General features: G+C 38.3%; 1 protein-coding gene across 1 annotated transcript; it reads right to left on the bottom strand.

The window, feature by feature from the left end:
• LOC108996935 (nardilysin-like) lies at nt 1-23855 on the bottom strand. Its single transcript, XM_018972982.1, has 19 exons — nt 23264-23855; nt 22670-22745; nt 21946-21992; nt 21320-21432; nt 10237-10310; nt 9997-10092; nt 9741-9860; nt 8441-8674; nt 6885-7033; nt 6446-6602; nt 6133-6282; nt 5482-5861; nt 4440-4589; nt 4135-4317; nt 3729-3932; nt 3500-3606; nt 2786-2939; nt 1463-1584; nt 1-604 (listed from the first exon to the last, which is right to left on the bottom strand). Exons 1-19 carry the CDS (start codon nt 23825-23827, stop codon nt 361-363), a joined length of 3324 nt encoding a protein of 1107 aa, XP_018828527.1. The 5' UTR covers nt 23828-23855; the 3' UTR covers nt 1-360.
• Nucleotides 23856-26442: the final 2587 nt, after the last annotated feature.

Genomic DNA, 26442 nt, shown 5'->3' with positions numbered 1-26442 from the left:
TGCTTAACAAGAAATTCATTGAAAGAATAGGAAAAACAAAAGGACATGTTTCTAAGGGAAGAACTGTCTGTGGCACCTCCAAAGAATGTCTAGAATTATCATCACTAAAAAGAAAGAAGTGCAAACTAGTAGCACTATAGTAATAGGTAATTGGTGCCAATTACAATAATCTTATTAATGAGTGATGGGTATTCAAGATAAATTTTTGCCCACGAGTATATCTATAATTCCTCTTTTTTGGCAAATAATTTTGACTTCTTTACTAGGAAGGGATGATACTGACCCCAGCTAAAACCTGTGGTCAAAACTTGACTCCAATCGTTCTGACAGTTCACTCCGTTATCATCTTATGTTCAATATTCAACAAATGCTTGGATAGAACTTGGATGACATCTTAAAGGCTGTAACGTCTTTGATGACCTGTACAGACTTGTGTTGCATTTCAGCCTCTTTCATATCGGTGTTGCAACCCCAAACCCGAACTGCAAGTCTACGACACTTTGGAGATGATTGTTGCAAATACATTTTGTACCAGTTGATAACGTCAGTCTTATGAATGCTATTGAGCTCCTCTGCTTCCTTCTTTGACAAGTCAAACATATACCTGTGTATCAATAACGTCAACATTTATTATCGAGTATGGGTGAAGCAAAAAGGGACAAAGATAAATTATATATATTGAAAGTCATGATCATCTAACAGCATCTATCTTTGCACAAGGATATTGTCCACATGATTTCAAACTTCCCCTCATTTAAACAAGGCTTCCCAACACCCTCAAATCTCAATTGCATCAAACACATTGGGAACAGAGAAACCAACCAGGTTGGAAAGAAAGAAACGAAAAATGGTAAACAAGTAAAAAAGCAACCAACCAGTCGAAGAGAGAGCAAAAAGGGGAAAAAAAAAAAAAGCAAATGAAAGGCACCTCTAGTTTCTCTAACACTATTGCTATAAGCTATACCACATCATATCCATTTGTTGTAGCATTCTAGCTTATTTGAGAGTACGCATAAGGTTGCTTCAAAAAAAATAAAAACTGGACTAGTTTACCCTGAACAAAAGTTTACGGGTCTGAAAACCTGATTTTTTATGGCACTCTAACTAGTGGATCTGAAAATCATTAGATGAGAACTATGATATGCTATACCATATTCTATTCACACGCATCATCAACCTGCAATTTTTTGATCAATCAAGAAATAAATCTCTTATGTTGGAAAACCAACAGATTATATGAATCGCAATCTGGTCAACCACAACTGATCTCGAAAATGACAACTGTTCAAGAAAGTTATGTACATGATGGTTGTGATAATCCGATAATTAAGGACACCTAACAAAATTTCATGTGGGTACTTGACGTGGTGACAATTTCCATATATTCTCTTTTAAATTTTCTATCAGATGCTAATAATTACTAACACGCACCTAGACAGATCCTGAAAGTCTATGTTAGTACCTTTTATCAATAATTTGATTCCAGAACCGACTGCTTTCGTATATGAGAGATGGGTCTTTCTCCAGCAGCTTTGCCATAAGGCCACTTCTGTAATTCTCAAAGGAATTATCATCAAGCTTATCCTGCAATGAAGGATAGAGAAAAATAAATAAATGAAAATTTTACTTATATAAAAAATGTAAATTTTATTGATAACAGTACGCATAACCCAAGCACATGGATTGTGTACTCTAAGGGGCTTCAATTGTAGTATTGCAAATTGGGGTCCCATCCTCTTGGTTTAAAAAAAAAGGTAATACTGGCTTGTCCTGTTGACGTATAAGCCTAGGTGTGGCTCGGACTTACTACATTGTTAAAAATGTTATCAAAGCTAATCCCAATCAAATGTGTGAGCCATGAGCCGTGCCACCTGTGATAAAATGGCCTCAACAGAACATCAGGGATTTGTAGGGGAATATCATAATAATCCAAATTGAATAGAAAGGTGGTAAATGAGATCCCATAATTGAACTTCTTGCCTATCAATTGTACCGTTGATTGGTCCTTTTGGAATATAAACTTAGATATGGCTTGGGCTTTCATTAGGTCATTACATAGCACACACCCTTGGCCTCCAACTTGTTCTTCAAGGAGGAGAAGGTGCCATTCTATTTGAACTCAGTGGGTTTTTACATTCAGAAGATATTATGCAACAAAAATTAAGCATTTAGGAAATCATTAAGAAAAGGGGCTACAATAATCCAAACAGTTGAGACTACTAACAGTAAGTAAGGCAACCATATAAAATAAAGAATTACTAAAATAGTCCCCATCGCTGCAAGGGCGCGACCCAGGCCACACCGCAGCAACCTAGGTGCGGCAGCCTAGATCGCATGACCTGAGCGGCGCAACCCACGCAGCAGAGTTTTTTTTTAAATATTCAGTATTTTGAGGCACTGTCTTGACAAATAAGCGAAAAGAATAGCCTTGTCAAACACACAAGTGTGGCAGCGACAAAACTGAGAGTACATGAACTACGTCTGAAAGGCAAGCTCTGAAAATATCCAGTCAAGTCAGTCTCCGGAAGATTGTTACAACAAGTAGAGATTCTTATTTTTAGCAAGTCCATTGGCATACATTAACCATTAAAAGAAAGACATTGACAAAAAAAATAGAAGAAAGAAAAGAATATCAGTATACACCATCTGTCACTAGAGGCCACCAAAACGCTGTGGACAGCCAGATATATGACGCAACTTCTCAGCAGACATGTTGGAACATATACTTAGTACACTAGTAAATATGCTAAGTAGCATGTAGAAGGAATGAACTTGAATTGCTTACCAGTAATTCTTCCAAGTTGTTTATGAAATTGTCAATTCTCCCTTGCAAATAGACAGGGTTGTACTCAGAAGATTGAACAATGAAACAAAACCCAAAAATGCGGTATGTCACTCGTGGGCTACATTGAACAACATACCCAAGCTGCTCCTTTGTCCTATATTTAAGTACAGTAAAAGAATTTTAAGAATGTACACAAAAACCAATATAAATCCATGAAGAAACTCATTTCCATTTGTTTAAAATTGTCTTCCCATAACAGGTAAGTCCATAGCATGGAAAAGGGAGGCGTGTCAATCATATACATCATTCACACTAGCAGCACCTTAACACATTGTTGTATACCAGTATATACCATGACCCAATCAAAGAGATTCCTTAGACGAGTAGCGATATCTATGGACAAACACAACCATCAGGAACAAAAAAATGTTGGCCTTTTTTTTTGCAAGTGATAAAATTCCTATTCATAGAGGAAATAGGCAAAGCCCATGTACACACAAAAAAAAATATGGACCTTCGTAAATGCCAAACACCCTTCACTGCCCCCAACAAAAACCCAAAAAAGAAGAGGCTAAAAAGTCGCAATATTTTGGCTACTGCCTGCTGTTCAGCTCGTTTTTGGAGCTAGAATTCAAAAACCAAATATGTAAAGCTTCATCCCTCAAAACCAGAAAAGAAAAAAATACTCCTACTTTCAGCATCAAGTAAAATCACCTCAGCTGATTGAAAAGTGGTTCTTCCACAATTTCATCAAAAAGGTCTATCAAAGCTTTCAATTTGATCGATTCCATCCCAACATCATGCTCAATTTGAAAATAAAGCTGCAAGGCAAAACCAAACCGAGAAGAAAGAGAGGGTACAAAGAAGTCAGAGGAGATCATTAAAAGAGAAAAGTTTTTGAAGGATAGATAGACCGAAAACCACAGCATCTGGTTTCAGTTACCTCAACTACAGAGTTTCTTTCCAACTTATTCTTCACACTAACATCCCTAATGAGGTTGGCACCGTAGGGAAGATCAATAACATGTTCCTGATACCTCATTTCAACTGGTAGGGGTGGCACAGAGAAGTTTGCGCTAAATATGTTTGATATGCTGATTGCTTCTTCTTCTAACAAATTGCCATGGCAAAGTCCCTCAATGTATAGCTGTAGGTAAGACATGTAGATCAAAATGAATAAAGCCAGAATAAGTGTCATTCATAGAGCAAAAGTAGATTAATAAGAAACCACTGAATTAAACTCCTTATTTGATGTATTTCCATCGGTCAGAATTTATTACTAGTAGGAGGGTAATCAAGAACCTACAGCATTATACTGTATTATCGAATAGATTATAGATTTTGTGGACCTGGGAACGCAGCTCAGGGATAAATTCCTTCAACTGAGCAAGAGACAAGTCATTTAGAACGCGTAGCTTCTCATTTACATCATAGAAACTCTTGCACAGCACTTGCAATCTCGAGTACGATGAATGACTAAGAGGCTTCATGTTGGTATTTCTTAAAGTTCTCTCCATATCTTCTTTGATAACCTGAAAGTCGTGTCATTGGGTCACAAATGAGATAAACAAGCAACCAATCCCAACTAAACACAAAATCCGACTAAAACCAGACATGCAGCTGAAAGGAAATGAAAGGATACATATATATGTACCTTAAAACGATCATTGGTTGGCAAAAAAGATTTGGCTATTACCAAAACTTTAGATAAGAGAACTGGAAGCTTTTCGTTGAACCCATATACCTTCAGTTCCAGCTTATCGCTGAAAAAGGAAACTGAAGTTTCTAACTTGGCAATACTGGCCTGCAGACGTGGAATGAAGGTCCCTGTCACATACAGAACTAAAATACCATACATTTGAAGATAAATGTGCTACCAAAAAATGAGGTTTTTTTTATAAGTAAAATATAAAGGCAAAAGAAAAAAATCAGGTTATTAACTGAAAGGGAACAAAATGGCCTTTATTGATGACAGAAAGTTGTATCTGACTAAATCAATGATGGACATCGAGCAAAGGCCTTTTTTAATCAGAAAAATACATATAGTATTTAATAGCCTGAAAACTAAAACAAGGAATAATGTGATGCTACAATTGGAAGGTAATACCCACAATAATTGAATAAATAAGTATTAAAGTAACAGGTTCAGAAGTTTCTTCGAGGCTCTAAAATAATAAATATCGTAGAGAAAAATATAGCCCCCTTGCCAAATAATAAGAAGTATAATCTTTTTTTTTTTTTTTTTTTTTTATCGGTAAACAAATTTTTATTGATCAAAAGAAGGCAAAATGCCCAAGTATATGGGACATATACAAGAGCAACGCCTATGCGTGCTAGTTTAGAGATACAAGGAATTCATGAAAATACATGCCATGGAAATCAATTACAATCGACCGATGAATAAAGAAGTATAATCTGCAACTTCCAATCAGCTGAAGAAATCATCTTCAGATAATTATCCACTGCTTTTCTAGTTCATGCTGCGAGCCACTAGATAATCAGCTCAATGATAAATACAAAGTCTTAAATAGACAGATCATCGCATAATAAAATGTAGAGTTTTTTCGTGAAACAAATCCAAAGCAGAAAAATCTCCATCAGCACACAGAATCATTATTTCTAAAAGATAAGTTATTAACCTGATATAATATATATATATATATATATATATATATATTATAAGTGAAGTTACTAACCTGATATATAATCTCATTCAACTCATCTTTAAGAAGGTGAACAAATAATTCTGTCAAGAGACAGTTATTCACATTATCATATGCCCCCTTCAAATTTATGCGGAAGTACGTATTTGCACGAGGAACTCTAAAAGTATTATCAAGCTTGTACCAGAACTTCATGAGCGGTTCATCAAGTATGCATCTTGGAGAAGATGCATTTGCAGGACCATTACATGTACTATTAGCACGAATTGAAAAATCACATGGAATGAACTCATTCTTCGAGGGCAGATGCAATAAAAGATCAATTTCAGGAGGATCCCTCCAAAAATCCATCAAAGGTGGAGAAATATCTTCCTCAGTGTAATGTGACCCAAACCAAGGCTCATGCTGTGAATCTGAAAACGTAAAAGAAAAAGAGGGGGTGGGGGAGGGAGAATGTTACATAGCCCAATCACTTTTATAGAAATATAATTCCAGCATCAGCTTTTGGACAAAAGGAATAATTTACTATAACAAAAACCACAAGTCCAACAGTAAGGGAAGAACAAAAAACATTTAACATGAAACTCTTATCATCCTTTACAAAATTATATATCCCATTAAAGGAAAATTGAAGTTCACAATACTATAAATATCACTAATATCAAGAAGTGGACCTAAAGCTACCTTGCAACTTGAAGGCTTTTGATATTACATCAACCCTCATGTTTTCTGGTGTCAAGAAACCAAGAACGTATTTTATCATTTCCTCATCCCATATCTTGTATACGTAGTCCCCATAAATAACATGCTCAGCTGGATAGAAGAGTAAATTCTCTGCATTTTATGGAAGAGCAAAAATTAAAAATGCCTCAATTCTGAAGAGAAAAAGCAGACCAGCATAAAGCAATGAGACTGATAAAAGAAACTAGCCACATATTATTTAAGATCCAATCAGCCATAAAGAACTAGATTCTAGTAAAAGTAACAGCACAAACACCTGCAAGCTCTGCAGCATAATCATCCTGAGGTTGCTCCTCTACAAATTTAAATTCCATGTTCCCAATATCCTGGAGTTCCTTAAATATCCACTCTTGTGGAGCAACTTGACGTAACAACTTAAGGTACTGATAGACAAAGCCAATGATCTCGAAAATCTGCAAAATATGCATAACAAAATAGAAGTAAAGGCAATGAAGCAACTTTTGGTTCACGAGTTAATATTAGCACTAAATGATGACTTCAGAAACCTTGCAAGTGCACCAAATTTCAGTAGTTATTGATTCATCACATTTCTAAAATGCCTCTAGCAAAGCACATCCAAAAATAGAAATCGTCTTTGAAAGATCACAAGAACCATCTCACTCAATAAGAAAACTAACAAGGGGGAAAAATAATGTTATTCGTCTACAAAAAGGAATCAGAAGATAAAGCAATACCTTTTCCAAGCCAGAATCAGTGAGGTGTATGGACATGGCAAAGATATAAGCTATAGATGATCGGTGCATTCCTTCATCCCCAACACCTGCGGATAGAGATGTTGCCCATCCTCTAGCCTTTAGAAAGAAATGCAAGCTTCCCCTGCCCTCTGAAAAGGTCAAAATATGAACTCAGAATTAAAACTGAAGGTAAAAAACATGTTGCTGGCCAATATTTTTCATTTTAATAGCATCAATTTGTCGTTCTATGTCACTGCATAAACTCAGAATTTCTCTAATTAGGCATAGCCCTGGTACGTAGGAAGCATACAAGAGGTGAACCTAATTACAAGCTAAGCGCTGTGAAAATCAGCATAGAAGTCATTAAAGCTAGTCCCATTCAATAAAAATTTTGTCGTTCTCATTTTCTTTTATAAAGCTAACCTCAACAAAGTTCAATCAAAATTTGCTTCCTAGTTCTCCTCTGGTTTTATCCTGTCTGTGCACCTCATCTCAGCTTCTTGCTGCTCCAGGGAGGGGGAGAAGCATGATCTCTCCCCTCCCCAGCACCCCCTCAAGCTACTCCCTGTAAGACTCGGCATATGCCAGTTTCCCTTCTCCCTCTCCCTACTCATGAATCCATGAATTATTCCACTTTTTGGTACTCCAAGAAGGTGTCCTCCTGGCCCCCATTCCCCCACCATCCCCCTTCCCCTCCCTTTTTTTCCCCTTACTTCTTCCCCTTTTATTGATCTGCTCTTTTCCGACCTTTAGAGCCACATACCCTATATGCACCATCCCCATACTCTAATCAACCTCCACCACCATTTTTTCTGATCAACTGACCTTGGCCACACACTGTTGCACACGTGCATGGTCCCGACTCCTCACACACCAGACCTATTGGTGTCACTCATATTGTATCATATATTTTATTCCCATCTCCTCCCTCATGGCATGGTACTCAGCTATTTGGGCTATTAAAGGCACACCCATGACAACCAAGCTTACCTTGATCCCATCTAGCCTTTCCTTGATGATCAAGCCTACCTTGAACACATCCCTTCTCAACCAACTCCTTGGTAGAATTACTGCCCACCAACTTTTGACAATCCCCAACGCCAATCAACAATCAAAACACTGATGATATGGATTGCAGCCTCCACACTATGTCATGTGATCCTCGCTCTCCACATCAATGTTGCCTCCTACGTTTATCACTTGCATATGCGACAATTATTTTTTTGGGCCATTAGCACATATTAAAAAACCCTTGTAAAGGGCAAAATTGGATGTATTTGTTTCATTTTTATTTGTATTTGTGAATCATTCTCACCATTTGTATATCATTTTTACAATACTCATACCAAGCATCAAGCAGAATAAGCATTCCCCTCTCGCTGAAATAATAATTTCAGAATAAGCATTCCCCTCTCGCTGAAATAATAATTTACATACAGAGGCACACTATTAACATGTATTTGTACATTTCTATCCATGCATGTGCTTATGTGTACAAGCGCATGTATACAATTTGTTCAAATGTGATCATCTAAGATATGCCTGATGTATCTTACCATGCCCCAGGAGATGTGCTAGATAATCTTCCAGTTTCTTCAAATACTCTCGATGAAGACATGGCAGTGTCCATGTTAAGTCCAGGATATGGACATCTTTGACAGCCTCTAACCTATAAAGTTTACCAGCTTTCCAGATAGGACCTTCTGCCTTAAACTCCAGATTTGCTTGAGAACCTTTTCTGACATTAACAAACAATTCCTTAACCCAACTCTCAAGGACATCCAGTGACTCTGCAGCATTACAATGTAACATGTATTAGCAATATTATATATAAGCACACAAACAAATTGAAGTAAATTTTCTCATCAATTCCCTCTGGGTTTTTTCAATTTTATTTTCACATGCATCACGGGAATTAGCTATCTGTATTAGTAAAATGACCAACAATGTAAAAATTAGAGAAACCACATAGTAAAACAAGGACAATAAATTTATGTACCTCAATTTTAAAGTCAAGGAACCAAATCAAGTTTCAAGAAAAGCAGGGAGTTACAGCGTCTTCATTGGGCAATCAACTACGACGCTAAGGGTGGGGGTCGGGCTTGGGCTTGCTGTATTTGGGTTGTTTTTTCACGGGTTTTTTGGGTCATTAGGGGCTTCTAATATGGGCAAGGTATTTTCTTACATACATTCACTGTACTTGGTTACTCCTTTTTTATATATATAATTTTTTACTTGTCAAAAAAAAATTTTAAGTCAAGGAACCTAGTTCCCTTTTCTAAGGGCTTCATGTTGTCAAGCATTTGAACCGCATACAAAACCTCTATGCCCTAAGAGCATGCGTCTAGATGAATAGATGTTGCTGCTGGAATCAAAAGTGGGCCTTTGACTACTGATAAAAAAGCGTGGAAGTGGTAACTGAATCATTACACTAGCTAATTGGAGGGTGGATTTTCTCTATTAAGCATAGGTTTTAATCACACAACCACCAACCTCATGAATCCAACTATACTCCCAACAACAAACACTATCTCCACCAAGAATTCTATCCCTACAAATACAAAAAAATTGTGAATTGGCAATGCCACATTCAGGACCTATCAACATTGGCATCACCCAAGTGCTGCCAAATAGTGTATCAACACTGCTATCATCATCTCCACCATAGAAATACAACATTATCTCCACAACACCACCATTACTGCTACTCCACCACCAGATCACCTACATCTGCCACTTCCGTGTAATCCAATATAATCATTTAAAAAAAAGGTCCTAAATGGTAAATTATACGTATCATGTCACTTATCAAAAAAATTGTGCATCATTTCTGGAGAATTAGAAGAGAAAATCCACCTCCACCAATGACAACAAGCTTCATTAATCCACCATGGTAGTGATCTCTGTACAATTTCAATATTTGTTCCCGCAAATTGATCCCTTTTTCCATGGCATCAACCAGGCTCTTCTTATTGCCTGCAACCAAGCAAAGAAAATGATAAAGAACAATATATCTGAGTATGTGTGCACGTGCGTGCATGCATGGAGGTGAAATTCATATAAACTGACAAATTCCCAACTGAAAAGGGAAACATAATGGATTTAAGCTCACCCCAAAAAAATCTATTAAAAGGGTGACCAGGTGCTGATGTATGACATTGAAGTTGTTGACGACGGCAAGCATCATTTTGCTGGACCTGGTTGAATTCTAGGCCCCATTTATAATAAATTAAAGTACACACCATCAGCAATAAGAAATATATGATAGCAGCACCATTTAAGTTTGAAAAAATCAAGCTCTTTTAAAAGGAACAGTTGAAAAACATTGTACCCAGACAAGACTGGCATGTACCTGAATCTACAGCAAGTACCTCTCTTTCCATGGCTTCAATTTTCACAAGAGGTGAAACAAAGAACTGAGAAAATCTGATTAAACAAAGAGACAAACATAATTGCTAACCACTCATGTATTTATAAATGCATGTTTGGGTTTGTGGTGGGAAATATAATTTATAGCTTTAGGGCTTATAACTTAAGTAATAAGTTCTACTATTAAAAGTTTATTTACTGTTTGATAACCATATGTTTAAAGCAATATCAAACACGTTACGTTTGTTTGGAAACAAATTAAAGAAGTGATTTCTGAGATAAAAACGACGATTATTTAAATTTTTAAAAATTATGACTATATTCTCGAAAGTTTGAAAGTTGTAATTATCTAAAAATTGTATAGGTATTTTCATCCATTGACAGTCTTTTCAAAATTCGAATTACGTTCCGTATTATCTGGAAAATCACGTTTGCTTTTCCTCAAATGTACTTTTTAACTTATTTGAGATTAGAAGTGCTTTAATATGTTTTCTTTTATAAGTAAACAAATTTTATTGATCAATGAATGGGCATAGCCCAGCACAATACATAAGAAGAAAACAACTGTATGCCCTAACTAAGAAGGCGCAATAGAGACAAGAAAATCATGTAGGTCCATGCCATTGAAGTCAACAACAATGGCCCAAGTACATAGAGTTCTATAAAATAAAGCTTTAAGCTCCTCCAAAGATCTTTCCTTGTCTTCAAACGTCTGCTCATTGCCCTCCTGCCACAAACACCACATGATACATATAGGGATCATCTTCCAAACCGCTTTAATCTGTTGCATGCCTCTTATATTTGTCTAGCTGGCCAGTGTTGCCACCACTATCTCCAGCATAACCCAGTCCATCTCTAATCTACTAAACACCTCATTCCATAATACCCTTGTTGCCTCACAATGTAGTAGGAGATGGTCCACCGACTCGTCCCCTCCTCTACACATGCAACACCAATCTACTATGATTACCCTCTGTTTCCTCAAGTTGTCGGTTGTGAGGATCTTACCCAACGATGTTGTCCACACGAAAAATGCAGCTTTGGGGGGCACCTTATGTCTCCAAAGCCATCTCCAAGGAAACTGACTATTGGGCTCTTATGAGAGAGCCTTAAAAAAAGAGCGAACCAAGAATACACCTTTCCCTGCAGGTATCCACCACAACCCATCTTCTTGTTGATTGCTTGGTTTTATGGAGTACAAAAGGCTATAAAAATAGCAAAGCTGCTCATTTCCCAATCTCGTGCCGCCCGACTAAAATTGATAATCCAATGGATTTGCCCACCCGAAATCCCCATGACTTCCGCCACTGAAACATCTTTGGCACTTGCAATTTGGAATAGTGAAGGAAATAAATCTTGTAGGGTATTGTCACCACACCAAATCTCTTTCCAAAATTTAATCCTGGAACCCTCACCCAAAAGAAGTCGAGTATGTCGAGTAAAGACCCCCTATCCTCTTCTTATGTGTTTCCACAACCCCACTCCATAGGCTCCTCCAACTTCTTTAGAACACCATCCCCCCCCATAAGCCTCCATATTTGCACTCAATCACCAACTTCCACAAGCCTTCTGGTTCCTTTTTATATCTCCACAACTATTTTCCAAGTAACGCTAGATTAAAAGTCCTCATATTTCTAATACTCAAACCACCGTTAGAGATAGGACGACATACCGTCTCCCACTTGACTAGATGGAATTTGAACTCCCCCCCCCCCCTTTCGCCCCACAAGAAGTCATGTTAGAGTTTCTCAATTCGAAATGCCACACTTGCAGGTATAGGGACGGGGGATAAAAAATATGTTGGTAGGTTAGATAATGTACTCTTAATCAAGGTAATCCTACCACCTTTCGACAAGTATATTCTCTTCCATCCCGCCAGTCTCCGCTATACTTTCCCAACACTGTATCCCATAAAGAGGACACATTCGCGGCTACCCCCAACGGAAGTCCCAGGTAAGTCAAAGGAAGGGAGGCTATCTTGCACCCTCAACGTGCTAGCCAGTTGTTGTATATTAGGAACATCTCCAACTAGTACCATCTCTGATTTGTTGAAGTTCACTTTTAACCCGAATGCAACTTCAAAACAAAGAAGCAGAGCCTTCAGTGCTCGAACCTGATTTTGATCGGACTCACAAAAAATAAGTGTCATCTGCAAACAACAAATGAGAAATATTAATGATTCTCCATCCGGGTTCCAATTGAAAATCCATCCACGAAGCCATTAATAACCAAGACCGAGATCATCTTGCTTATCACCTCCATAACAATAACAAACAGCAATGGCAACAATGGATTTCCTTATCTTAGGCCTCGTGAGCTATAGAAGAAATCATCTGCACTACCATTTATCAATACGGAGAATTTCACTGTTGATATGCACCAACAGATCCATGACCGCCACCTCTCTCCAAAACTGCACCTCCCAAGAATGTAAAAAAGAAAGTCTCAGTTAACATGATCGTACAACTTCTCCATGTCTAGCTTGCAAATGATCCCTGATGTGCCAACCTTCAATCTACTGTCAAGATATTTATTAGCAATAAGAACTACATCAAGAATTTGCCTACCTTTTACAAAAGCATTTTGGGATTTTGTAATGATTTTCCCCACTACCTCACTTAAAACGGTTCGCAAGCACTTTGGATATTATCTTGTATACATCATTCACTAAGCTAATGGGCCGAAACTCCTTAACCTCCGTAGCCCCCACCTTCTTGGGTATCAATGTAAGAAAAGTGGTGTTAAAGCTTTTCTCAAATTTCCCAGCCAAGAAAAGCTCCTAAAACACCTGCATAAGATCTTCCTTTAAGACATCCCAACATTCTTGAAAGAAGCCCATAGAGAAACCGTCAAGCCCCAATGTCTTGTCTTTGACCATTTTCCTCACTACTTCAAAAACCTCTACCTCCTTAAAGGCCCTCTCCATCCGAGACACATCACTCGGCCCAATGGAATCAAGCACAAGACCATTAAGGAAGGCCACCACCCCATCGGCTCAGTTAGTAGCTGCTCATAGAAACCAACTACATGGTCGTGAATTACCTGCTCTTCCCTACATTCGACACCGTCAATTTTCAGCACCTCTATGTTGTTGTTTCTCCTATGGGAATTTGCAATTCTATGAAAGAACCTAGTGCTTCAATCTCCTTCCCTTAACCACAAAACTCTTGATTTTTGCCATCAATACATCTCTTCTAATAAGATAATCCTCTCAAGATCCGCACCCAACATTGTCTTCTACGCTAGTTCTTCCTGAGTAAGTGACCGAGCCTCTTGGAGCCTCTCTAACTCCTGAATCTCCCTCATCTTGCTTTTCTTGTTCTCCCCTATATCTCCGAAAGATTGCATATTCCAAAGCTTCAAATCTTTTTTTAGAGCTTTCAGTTTACCTGCAAAGATGAAGCTAGGGGTACCCTATATCTAATATGAGGACCCCCACTGTATAACCCTTTCCACAAAACATTCAGATTTCAGCCACATATTTTCAAATTTGAAATACCGTCGACCTCTTCGGAGATCACCATAATTCAGCATGATAGGCCAATGGTCCAAACAAAGACAAGGCATTCGTTTTTGCCAAACATCCGAAAAGTGCCTTTCCCATGCTGGAGATATTAAGAATCGGTCCAACTGAGACCATGTCTGATTGTTAGACCACGTGGCAAATCCCCCAGCTAGTGGCAAATCCACCAAGTTCAAATCAAAGATACATTCCAAGAACTCTACCATTGATGGCCGCACTCTTCTATTTTTGGAAGACTCACTTGGAAATCTTGTGACATTAAAGTCTCCCCCAATACACCAAAAGAGGTCCGACCAGCTATGAACCCCCGCTAATTCTTCCCACAATAATACTCTGTTGTTGTCTAAGTTTGGGCCATAAACACCTGCAAAAGCCCACAAAAAGTTATCGAACACACTCTTGAAAGAGCATGCAACCGAGTACATCCCGATGAATTCCTCTATTTTCTCCACCACCTGTCTATCCCACATCACCACTACCCCTCCCAACATCCCATTAGAAGTCATATACACCAAATCCACATGTACACAACTCCATAAACTTCGCACAATTCTCCTATTAATCAGTTTCATCTTAATCTCCTGTAAACAAACAATGTCCGCTTTCCACTCACGAAGCAAATTTCTTATCTAAAGACATTTATTGGTTTCATTGAGCCCACAAACATTCCACAACACTATTTTGGGTTTCACTGGGGGATGGTCAGCCCCTTCCCTTTGACCTGAACCTACTGGAACTACCCTCAAAATGCATCAACCACGTCAACCTTTTAAGCTCACACTATTTTTTTATCCAGCTTCTCTTTGTTGTTGGTGCCCCACTTCAATGGTTGTAAGCAAAGCCATAAACTGTTCCTCAAAGCCTTCACACTCCAACCCCACACATTTTTGCATTTCCTTTTTTTTTATATGTAATCATAAGAATTTTATAAATAGAAAAAGGCAAAGCCCAGGTACACAGATAGTATACAAGAGAAACACATAACTAAGGTTTACAATTACAATCAATAGGAGAACTTCATTTAGACCGCTACAAACAACTGTTCCCGCCCATAAAAGCAATAACTTAAAGAAGAAGAGTTTTAGTTCCTTTGTTGTTCTCTCACAATCTTCAAAGCTTCTTGCATTTCTTTCCCTTCAGATACACCAACACATACAAATAGGATCATACACCAAATGGCCGCCACTTGTGAGTTACGCTGAATGCCTCGCCAACTTGCAAGGATGTCCACCAAACTAAGAGGCATGACCCATAACAAACCGACTCTCATAAAAAAATCATCCCACATGCCCCTGGCCACCTCACAATGTAGAAACAAATGATCTACTGATTCTCCATGTTTCTTACGCATATAACACCAATCCAGCACAATTACCCAGTTCTTCCTCAAATTATCTGTAGTTAGAATCTTGTCCAATGATGTTGTCCAAACAAAAAAAACTGCTTTTGAATGAGCTTTTGTCTGCCATATACTCTTCCACAGGAACTTGGTCAGTTCAAGACTTGTTAAAGCTTGGTAAATAAATCTAACAGTGAAGTTGTCTTTCTTAGAATGACTCCAGTGCATCTTATCCCCTAGCATATTTATTGAATACAATGTCGCAAAAAACTCTAAAATAATCTCCACCTCCCAATCTTGGGTTGCCCGAATGAGGTCAATATTCCATTGAGGTTGGCCATTGGAAAGGACCAAAAGATTGGCAATTGCTGCATCCTTTTCCCTTGCGAGCTCGAAAATAGCAGGAAATGCGTCTTTAAAGCTATGGTCACCACACTATTTATCATACCAAAATCTGACGCAAGAATCATCACTCACCACAATATGTTCATGCCCTCGAAAGGTCTCCCAATGTCCCCTTATAAATTTCCATAACCCCACTCTGTGTGTCTCGTACCTCATTCGAGCACCAACCTCCCAAGCCTCTCCAAATTTAGACTCTATGACCAACTTCCATAGGACCTCCCTTTCAAGTTGGTATCTCCACAACCATTTACCCATAAGAGCTTGATTGGATTTGTCTTCATCAAGGGTCAACAGTTCCTCACTATCAGAGTGTGAAAGATCCTCTGAACTCACCCCATCCTTCACACTCGGCTCAGAGTCCTCAAGGAACTGAACTGGAAGGTTCGTCAGAGTCACACTTGCACCCTCGCACCTCATCGACACTGTCTGGCCACCATATGACAGAGAAACCCCATCCAGAGGTGTTGAAGAGCCTGTCACGTGTTCTACTATCGATTTACGTGCACCCACCACGTGCGGGCCATCATCGAAGTGTTCCACCGTCGTCGTCGACGTTTTCTGTGTGCTCACCGACAGTTCCACCTCCGTGGTAGAACCCCATGCTTTGTGGCCCATGGCCAGACCACCAGCCATACTAGCAATGTCAACCATGCCCATGGCCCATGCCCATGGGCCAGCCTAGCCCACTCATGGGCTCATGCATGCCATGGGTCAACTTCCATGCCAACTATGTTATTGCTTATTATTTATTTTATTTTAATTATTTATTTTTCAAATGATCTATTGGGGGTTTCCAAGTTATAATCCTTATAAATAGGATCCTTAGTCTTTGCATTTACATCTTTTAAACCTTTGGCAAATTCCCTAAGTGGGCAGACTTGTTCTTGAGATCACCCTTTCGATGCTAGGCACTTGGGCTACTTGGGTGCAATTCGTGAATCCCTAGTAGAAAATCATCACCTTGAAATTCATGAATAGGTGTGATTCAACTTATCTTGTTCTTGCAACTTAGTACAATTTGTGAATTCAAGTTGTGTTATCTTTGTTATTTTCAAGTTTATCAATCTATGAAGTTTATTTCAACTATTGTGCAATCCGTGAATCAATAGTTGAAGTGCTATCTTGTTCATCCATTATCTTCATTGTTCTTATTTTCCATCTTGTTCATATACACTTTCTTGCATATCAAAATATCCATATAAACCAAAAAGTGAGCCTTCATATTCTTTTGTTGAGTCTATTCATCATTTGATCATACTCTTCCATCTTGTTCATCCATATTGTTCATCCATATTGTTCATCCATCTTGTTAACCCATATTGTTCATCCATCTTGTTCATGCGTGTACATCCATATATTTCCATTGCCCAATTCAATCCATCCATACACTATAATTCAACCATTATAGTGTTTGCCTTAGTTGTCCATATCCCATATTTACCCTCTATCCATCCACCCATCCATCCATCCATCCATCTTTATCTTTCCATATACACCACTCGACCAACCCTAGTATTGCCCTACTTTCCATAAGTGAACCCTTACCATAATTGCCCTTCATCCATCACATACTTTGACCTAGCTGAATCCCTAATTACCTTCCATCTTTCCATACAAACAGTAACCATATTCGGCCACATCATAAATCCTTCCCTCCATAAAACCCTAACCATCCACCTCAAGTCCTTATAAGGTAATTGTTTCCTTTTAGGAGTCTTGACTTCCTCCCATTTCAAATCCCTTAATTTAAAGAATTGACAATCACATTCAATTTCTTAAATCACTTTTCCTACAATCTCTTTAGTCAACTATTGACTTGCCATCTTAGTTCAAATTCAAATTCCCCTCTTCCCTCAAAGATTCCCTCCATCTTACAAACTTTCAATATCCATTCCTAAACCAACCAAATCTAACCAATCTTTCAAAGATCAAGTCAACCCCAATCCGTCCACCTTAGCCAATACCAAATCCAACACTTACCTAAAGAGATTCCTACCACTTAGGAATCTTTCCTTAATTTTATCCTAGTCAATCCCTAAACTCTAGGAACAACTTTAGACTCCTTCAAACACCATCCATCTTCATCCACTTACCTTATCCAAATCATATATTCCTCATCTTATCTTTAATCAATCCCTAAAGTCAAGGAGCAACCCTAGACTCATTCAACCACCAAACCCTAATCTCACTCTTCCACCTCATTCCCAAACTCTAGCATCATCATAAACTCCAACCCTAAGCCAACTCTTCCAAATCTCGAAATTCACCCTAGCCACCTCACAAAATCCTAACTACACTTCATCATACCAACCCTAATCACCATCCAAGTGGCCCAAACATCAAGGGCACCCTTCAAGCCGCCCACATTGCATCAAACACTCATAATCAACACTTGCCTACCAGAGTTCATCATCATCTCCATCATTTCATCACTCAAACACCATCCCTTTTGAAGGCCAAGCAAGTTGACAAGGTCACTTGGTCATCATCCTTACCAAAGCAAGCTCGTGGTCCTTAGTGTTAGGGACAAGACCGGGGTCCCTAACACTTCCGCGAGCGTCACGGCGTGGTCTTTGGTGGATGCACATTAGAGCCACCGCTAGAAGAAGCCCAAGGGCATTCTTTCCACTTTCGTTGGGCCTTGGGCTGAAGCCTATCATCCTTGGGTTGCTTGCCAACATTCCTTCCCATTTCACCCGTGGGTTGAGGCCCAACCAAACAACCCGAGCAATCTGCCTTCATTCCTTTTACCTTCCTTGAAGCCCATTCCCTTTGCTAAGCCCACCCTTTGATCCCTCACCCCTAGACTTACGATAATGCACAGGAAGGGCCTGAATGGGCCTTTGCTCTAAGCCCGACCCCTTTCCTTTAAACTCCTTAACCCTATATTCTTCCTTTTTACGCCCAACATAGCAGAGGATTTCTGCCACCTCCAACTGCAATTTCTGTAATTGGCCCTGCATGTCCATCAACACCCTGCACATGTCCCACTCAGCCTGCCTGATAGCCTCCCTGCCAGAGCCCACATTTCGTACACCAAGAGAGGCTCGATGCATGTTTCTGTTAGTGAACCAACCAACACCGTCACCCCCACTCTAATCATGGTGGTCCATCGCCGGCATGATAGGACCGCACATACGGCCTCTCCACCTCCTTCTGCGGCCTCAACTGGGCTCCTCCGAGAGAGCCTCCCCTGTTTCTCCCTACCTACATCCACTCCCACAAAGCCTCCCTCAGCCTACTCCATCCCCTCCCCCCCTCCCCCCCTCCCCTTCAAGTAAGAAAATAAAGCTTCTTCTTCCCCCCTCACAATATTCTGCAACTACCATGTAACGCCATGGCTATTCGAGCACCTCTGTGCTATAAAGCTACGATAGCCTTCTCTGGTGGTGCTATAAAACTCCCTCTTCTCCCCTCTCAAGCATTCCTCCAGCGCTTTCCCAAGCCACAACATTGTGCTTGATTCCACCAGTAGCTCATGCTCTTTCTTTCACCCTCTCTCTATAATACGTAGCAGACCTCCTTCCTTCACAAGTATGAATAATTTTGAATCTATCACAAACTCTCTTGTGAAGCCCATCAGACTCAACGCAACACTACTGCACCATCAACTTAGCAGAATCATCGTCAGGATCAACTGAGGAGTTTTCGCAAAGTGTACGGAGAGAAAATGCTAGACTCGATACACAAGAGAAAACGCTATTAAAGCTAAGACAATTTGGACGGAGGTGGTGGAAAAATTAGAACGTAGGCTAGCTGGGTGGAAAAAGTTGTATTTATCCAAGGGGGGCGAATCACACTTATTAAGAGTACTTTATCTAACCTTCCCACATATTTCTTGTCTCTATTTCCCTTTTCAACTAGCATTGCTTTTAAGATTGAGAAACTTCATCGTGATTTTTTGTGGAGTGGTCTAGGGGATGAGTTTAAATTTCATCTAGTTGGGTGGGATAAGGTGTGTACACCATTGAGAGATGGTGGTTTGGGGGTTTGCAATGTGAGGGTTTTTAATAAGGCCTTATTATGGAAATGGTTGTGGCGCTATAACTTTGAAAGGGAAGCCTTATGGAAAGGGGTGATCAATGCGAAGTATGGTTGTGCAAGGGGGGATTGGTGCTCTAATGAGGGGAGAGGGGCATATGGTGTGGGGTTATGGAAGCATATTAGGAATGGATGGGGGCTTCTTTCTAGCAATACCAGGTTGTGTATGGGGAATGGCCAGAGGATAAGTTTTTGGCATGATGTTTGGGTGGGTGACACGGCTCTTAAAATTACTTTACCCACCATTTTTAGAATAGCACAAGAGAAAGAAGCGATGGTGGCAGACTTGAGGGGATCTACACTTCAAGAGTGGAACATCAATTTCACTAGGGAGGCACATGACTGGGAGGTGAGTGCACTGATGGAATTTTTTAATCTGCTCCATAATGTTCCTCCTGCAGTTGCAGATGAAGATAAGTTGGTTTGGAGACCTTCTAAGAAAGGGAAATTCTCGGTAGGTTCTTTCTATAAGATGCTTACAGTCCAACATTCGCCCAACTTTCCTTGGAAGAGCATATGGAGGAGGAAAGCACATTCTAAGGTTGCATTCTTTGTTTGGACAGCAGCTCTTGGGAAGATTCTAACTATTGATAACTTAAAAAGACATGGTCTTGTAATTATGGATTGGTGTTGTATGTGCAAAAAAAGTGAGGAATCAGTGGACCATTTACTCCTACATTGTGAGTTCGCCTGAGATACATGAAATCATTTTTTTAGCAGGGTAGGGCTAGCATGGACAATGCCGAGAAGGGTTGTTGAATTACTTGCAAGTTGGAGAGGGATCTCAAGGACAGCACAGATCGGAGCTTTTGTGGAAGATGGTTCGCATTTGTATTTTTTGGTATATCTGGAGTGAAAGAAATTATAGAAATTTTGGGGATCACGAACACTCTGTTGAAGAGTTTAGGAGTTTTTTATGGAAGACTTTACTTATATGGGCTATTGCTTTAGATTTTAATGGTCTCAGCTTCCATGATTTCCTTGTAACAATTTTTAGTTCTTAAAGCAGTGGTTTTCATGTATACTTCCAATTTACCTGGCTTACACCTATCATTACATCAATAAAATTTCTTATTACTTGTAAAAATATATATATGTAAAAACCAAACAACCTAATTTTTCTATTAAAGAGATTTTAAGGCTATTTAAGCATTTTTTAAGACTCTGCCGCAACCCCAAACATACCCTAACAAATAATTGTAAAAACAAAAAACTTGGCCAACACAACTAGAATTTCAACCACCACAAAACCAAATAGCAAGCTATTGGAAATCTATATTGCAATAGCAACAATCAACCACCATACATCAAGTAGCGCATATATATTATTGGTAAGTAACACATTAATTGAATAATAATATAATCATATGCCCCGTGTACTTGGTTATGCCTATTTTTAATAAACCTCTCATTTACTGATAAACAAATAATATAATTGACTTGTAGGGCATTATCAGACTGTTCCATTCATTGACCTTATAGCCTTCAGTTCAAACATCCTCTAACATTGTGAATCTGTTACAAAAGAGTAATATAAGCATCTTAAACAAAGAAATTTTTCTTGAATAAAAAAAGGACTTTCGTTCCTCCATTCATGCCATAAGTATGCAGATTGATATTTCGAAGTTTAAGATGCTGATAAAAATCATCAAGACAGGAACAGTATCTTAAGTAAAAAGCATAGAGGAAACCACAAACTAGCGTGATCGACCAAAAGAGAAAATCAGTACACTTGTCAATAGATAAATCAGCATCTACCTTGTCAAGGCACCCTTGAGAAACTCTCTTTTCACTTCAAAATGGTAGCAGGTATGCTCAGTTTCTGTGTATGCATTTGAACAGCCTCCATGCTTGGACAAGTAACTATCATACTAACAAAAGAAAAGAGTCAAACCAGTTGGCCAAACGACATGACTTTAGCACACACAATCAATCTATGTTTTTAGCTTTGTATTACTCTTAATTTTTTTGCAGGGAGTAAGAAATCTCTGGTTTTACTTGAAAATAAGCAACAATATCTAAAACATGCATAAGAATTTTGACCAAGTAAAAGAAACCAATGCATTGAGATCAGGTGAAACTTTTTTAAAAAAAAAAAAAAGGGAATCAAGGTGAAACTGTCCATAAGTATCAATAAAAAATAAAAATTGTCACTCCAAGGGCCTTATGCCCATCATATGCAGGTTGTGCATTCAGAAAATGTAAAACACAAATCATCCATAATTATCATACCCCATGGCAAGCAGATTTATTCCACATGATATCAAAAGCATAACAAAAATATATATATATGATTTTCAAGTAAGTATAGCAAGAATTTCCTCCTCATGATTTCCTTCTCTTTTGAAAGAAGTGTTCTAAAGATACAAAATTAACAAACAGACCTCATTTTCATCTGGAAATTCAGCACTCCCCATGAAAAGCATGTGTTCTGTAAAACATGTAATATTTATGCATCAAATTTAGAATTGCCAATGCAAAATTGAAGTGGAAGAAAAAAAAAAAGGAGTCATCTCTCGGGCAATAAAAATTACTAATAAGAACAATAATCAAAAGATGATGTCTTCTCATGAAGAAAAGTGGTGGCAATTGGAAGAAGACTGCAAATAGAACTGGTCCAACAAAGACAGGATACTAAATCTTGGTTTAACCACTTCCATACTGGGCGTTTTTTAGAGTACAAGCTCAGCTTAATAGCATAAAGGCATTGTGAAAATATTTTCAGCACACAGTTCTTCCGTTCTTAACATGAAACATTCAAAAGTATGACCCAGTACTGCATACCTACTATTAAGCTTTAAATCCTGTCTAAGTAAGCATCCAAGATACATGCGCAGCTAGTCAATCCCTCTCCACAACAATCCTCGATCTTCTCTCCTCTTCCCACCAATTCTTGAAGGTGCTTAGGAGCAATCGGTCTCATGATGATTTATAACGTTTGATATCAAAGATGCAATCAATCTAACATAATCATTCCCGTGGGTTTGGTTTTCTATCCAATTGATCATCCTCGCTTTTTTTGGTGCAAAGGAGGGGTTTGAGAGAAAAATAACACATTTGTTTTTATATATTATTTAAAGTAACTTTATAAATGATAAATAATCAAACCTAGAAAATGCGCAAGCCCCTGTGCCTCGAAAGGATCAGAGAAGCTACCCATTCCTACACACATTGCTGCTGCTGCCTGCAACAAAGACAAAATTCAATTAACAAATCAAGTCCAATCCCAGTAGTTTGATGTGAGTAATTAAAAGATCGGGTTTAAAAACGCAGTCCTAACAACAAGATCAAAGCACACTACGAAACTCCGTCAGATCATGAAGCCATATAGATGCAAGGAGTACCAATTAACAACACGATCACACGAGCTTATGCAACTGTTTCTTAACAATAAAAATTTTCCGAAACGTCCGAGTTATTTTATTCACAATAAATCTAACAAAAAAGATGATAAACTTGGAAGCACACAGCAGTCCCACCAATCTTAGATTTGTGATTGACAAATTATTTTCGGCTCCTTCACAGCATTTTCTGTGGAAACCACTGGATGTTCAGATAAACGACAATATAAAGCTAGCATTGAAGGTTTGAAGCTCCCTAGTTCTTTACCCTTTCCTATCCTTTTTAGCAACCAAATGCGAACAGCTGCTCCCAATGTCAACTGGGTATTGCGAATTCGAATGTGAGAAAACAAAGACTAACCTTCTTAGTCTGAGAAGAAGCACCTTTCTTTCCTTGCCCTTTAACTTCATGGTCCTCCTCATCACCTTCCTCCTCCTCTTCTTCTTCTTCCTCTTCTTCTTCTTCCTCCTCTTCACTGTCATCGTCCTCGTCCTCTCCTTCGCTTTCATCACCATCCTCATCGCACTCCTCTATTCCTTCCTTGTCCTCGAGGGTTATAGGAGGCCCATCTGGGTAAATCTCAGGGTCGTGAACCAGAAGGGCCCGGAGCCCATTCTCGAGCTCAATGAGCCTGTATAGCCGCCTATCGTTCGGAGATTTGATGACGATGTCGTCCGAGCGCAAAGTGCAGTGACCAAAAGTACCCATGGTTTCTTTCTTCGATGGAGGAGGAAGAGGGATGGGGCGAAATGTGCAGGGTGTGCCAAGTATCCCTCTCCTTCTCAGGACTCGGAAGAAGATGTTTATGCCAAAACTGAAAGGCAGCGTGTACAAGGGTTTTGGAGAATAATAAGGTTCGAGATATAGAGACCGCAACGATTGACCACCAGGAGGATGCACCTGGTGGGCGAATTGCAGCAACATATCCCCCCAATGAAAAGAGGTTCCATGGTTCGTTTGTCCCCCACCACGGGCTGTGTCATTTTTATTTTTTCTTTTTTTTTTAATAGGTGTCGTTTATCTTTTGATACACCAATAAATTAAAATATATATATAAATTATAAATTGGGGTGGTTATATATAGTAAGAAAATACATTAATTTTTTTTTTTTTTTACTTATATGCAATAAATCACATTAATCTATAAATTTTATTTTTATAACATTTTTTTAATGGTCAAAAACAACCCATTGGAACTAGCAATGGATTGTGCATCTGCATATACATTTACATATTTGCATGATATAACTTTAAATTAGACTATATTGGATTATGCATATTCAAAAATCTGCATAGTTATGAATAATATTTCTACAAATTTAAATATGCATGTTTATTCTTCAAATCTTATTTTTCTATTTTTTTCTCTCTCCTCCCCCTCTCTCTCTCTCCGCACCAACGAAAACAAATCATCTTTCAAAACTTTTATTTCTCCTTACTCTCTCATTCTCTCTCTCGACACCAACATAGACTAAAATCTGAAAGAACAAATTTTGCCCTCGATACCAACACCAACGACTACTCATCAACAACACCAATAAGTGTTCTCTTTCTTCAATTTCACCGTCCTTACTGTCACTGCACATCCTCTATCGGTGCAACACTTCATCACCGTTACATCTCTTCAATGTCAAATATAGGGTAAATTCGAATTCTCTCTATATCTTTCTAAAGTTTTTATTAGTATAGAAGAGTTGATTTTTAGTATAGAGGTGTTTTTAATGGATGTTGATTATAACCTTTTTTTTTTTTTACTGTTTTTAATGGGTTCATTTTATGATTTTTTAACAAAATTTGTTTGTATGGGGATTCAAATCTAGTACAATTGATTTTTTTGTGGGACATGTTTGCAATCGTTGTGATTAAATTGTTATTGAATTTCTTCAAGAGTCACAAGTCTTTGTTTTCTTATGGAAGTTTACTTCTGTAAGATGTTTGTGTCGACCAAGCAATTTTATCATAGAAAAGAACTGTCATATATTTACCTGTTTTCTATACTACTCCAAATTTAGTTTGTGTTTGGATCATTTTTATTATCATCCCTATGAGGATGTTGTCCTCGCATTGTCCATTTCTTCATAGAAAAGTGGAGGCGAGGTATGCAGATGTATACAAAGCAAATTAGATTACACACAAATTAATCCAATTTTGTTTTGTTCCATAAAACCAGTTCAAGCAAAATATTGATGGTGAACATAAAGTAATTGCCTCATTCAATTGTCTTAAGACCTCTTTTTTTTAGTCCATTTGAAATTAAAGAAATATAACAAGCTTACCAAATATTGGTGAAGCTAATCTTATACCAAACCACATTGACTGTATCAGCATGAAGGTGAAGTCATCTGCAAAAGCAGTGCTCTTGATTTTCATGGTCTCCGTTGGGTGGAAATTCTGTTTTTGGACCTTGTTTATTGTGACCAACATTGTTTGTGTTGTTGTCGTTGTTTGATTGGGTGCAACACTTGATTGGATGACTATTTTTAATAACAGAAAAAAATTGTACCATTTACTATATGATATACCCCACAAAGATAAGCCACAACATTAGCTCCTATGTGTTAAGTTGGTCTATATGAGTATATATCCTATGTAATGCCTCTTGTGATGCTAATGGAAACTATTTGCCATCCTAATGGGAATTGTTTTGTGTGATGGAGCTAATTGCATGTTCTGTTTGTTTGATTATTTTCTGTATGGAAATTGTTTGGCCTGTTTTAATGTGTTGTTTTAGTAACTTTTTATCCTTTAATATTTTGTTGAATGATGAATTGTTTAATTGATGAGCATCCCTTCTTCACCGCAATGTTGGAAAGTGGTGAGGATGGTATTAACAATCCCTATAAATAGTGCAAATGTTGATGCCCAAGCGACACAACCCCAACAGAAAATAAAGGCACATAAACAAAATTTCCAGTGGAGTGTGTCATTTACTGCAGAGGAAGATACTCTCCTCATTTCAGCTTGACTTAACATTAGTATAAGCTTCATACAGGGAACTGACCAATCATTCACACAATTGTAGAGTAAAATTTATGATTACTACTTCACTTATAAAAAAACTTAATAGTCAATATCGTTTGTACCTTCTTTCACCAATCGGTGGTCAACCATTAAAAAATATTTCAATAAATTTTGCGATTACATAGTCCAAGTTAAAGAAATGCATTCAAGCGGTGCATTCGAGCTAGACAAGGTATAATGATTTTTTCAATGTATTGTTGTTCTAATTATTAAGTATTTGCAATGACATTAGTACTAATTATTTCACTATTTTATAGATTGACAAGGCAAAAATTGTATACTGAGAGACCCAAAAAACCAATTTTAACATGGATCATTATTTGAATCTTTTGAGCCACCAACCGAAATTGCAAGCACACATGAAACTTATAAGAAAAAAAAGACAATGTGCCGTGTTTAGATATTACTCAAAACTCAATATCTTTAAGGGAAGACATGAAAAATGTGCTCGTGGATTGTGAGAAATCTCTAAGCAATAAGACTGAAAATTAAAGAGATCAATAAAGAAAATGTAAGGA

This window comes from Juglans regia, chromosome 14 (assembly GCF_001411555.2).
Source record: "Juglans regia cultivar Chandler chromosome 14, Walnut 2.0, whole genome shotgun sequence".
Taxonomy (NCBI): Eukaryota; Viridiplantae; Streptophyta; class Magnoliopsida; order Fagales; family Juglandaceae; genus Juglans; species Juglans regia.
The sequence above is the reverse complement of the archived record's forward strand: the minus strand, read 5'-3'. Positions and strand labels throughout refer to the sequence as shown.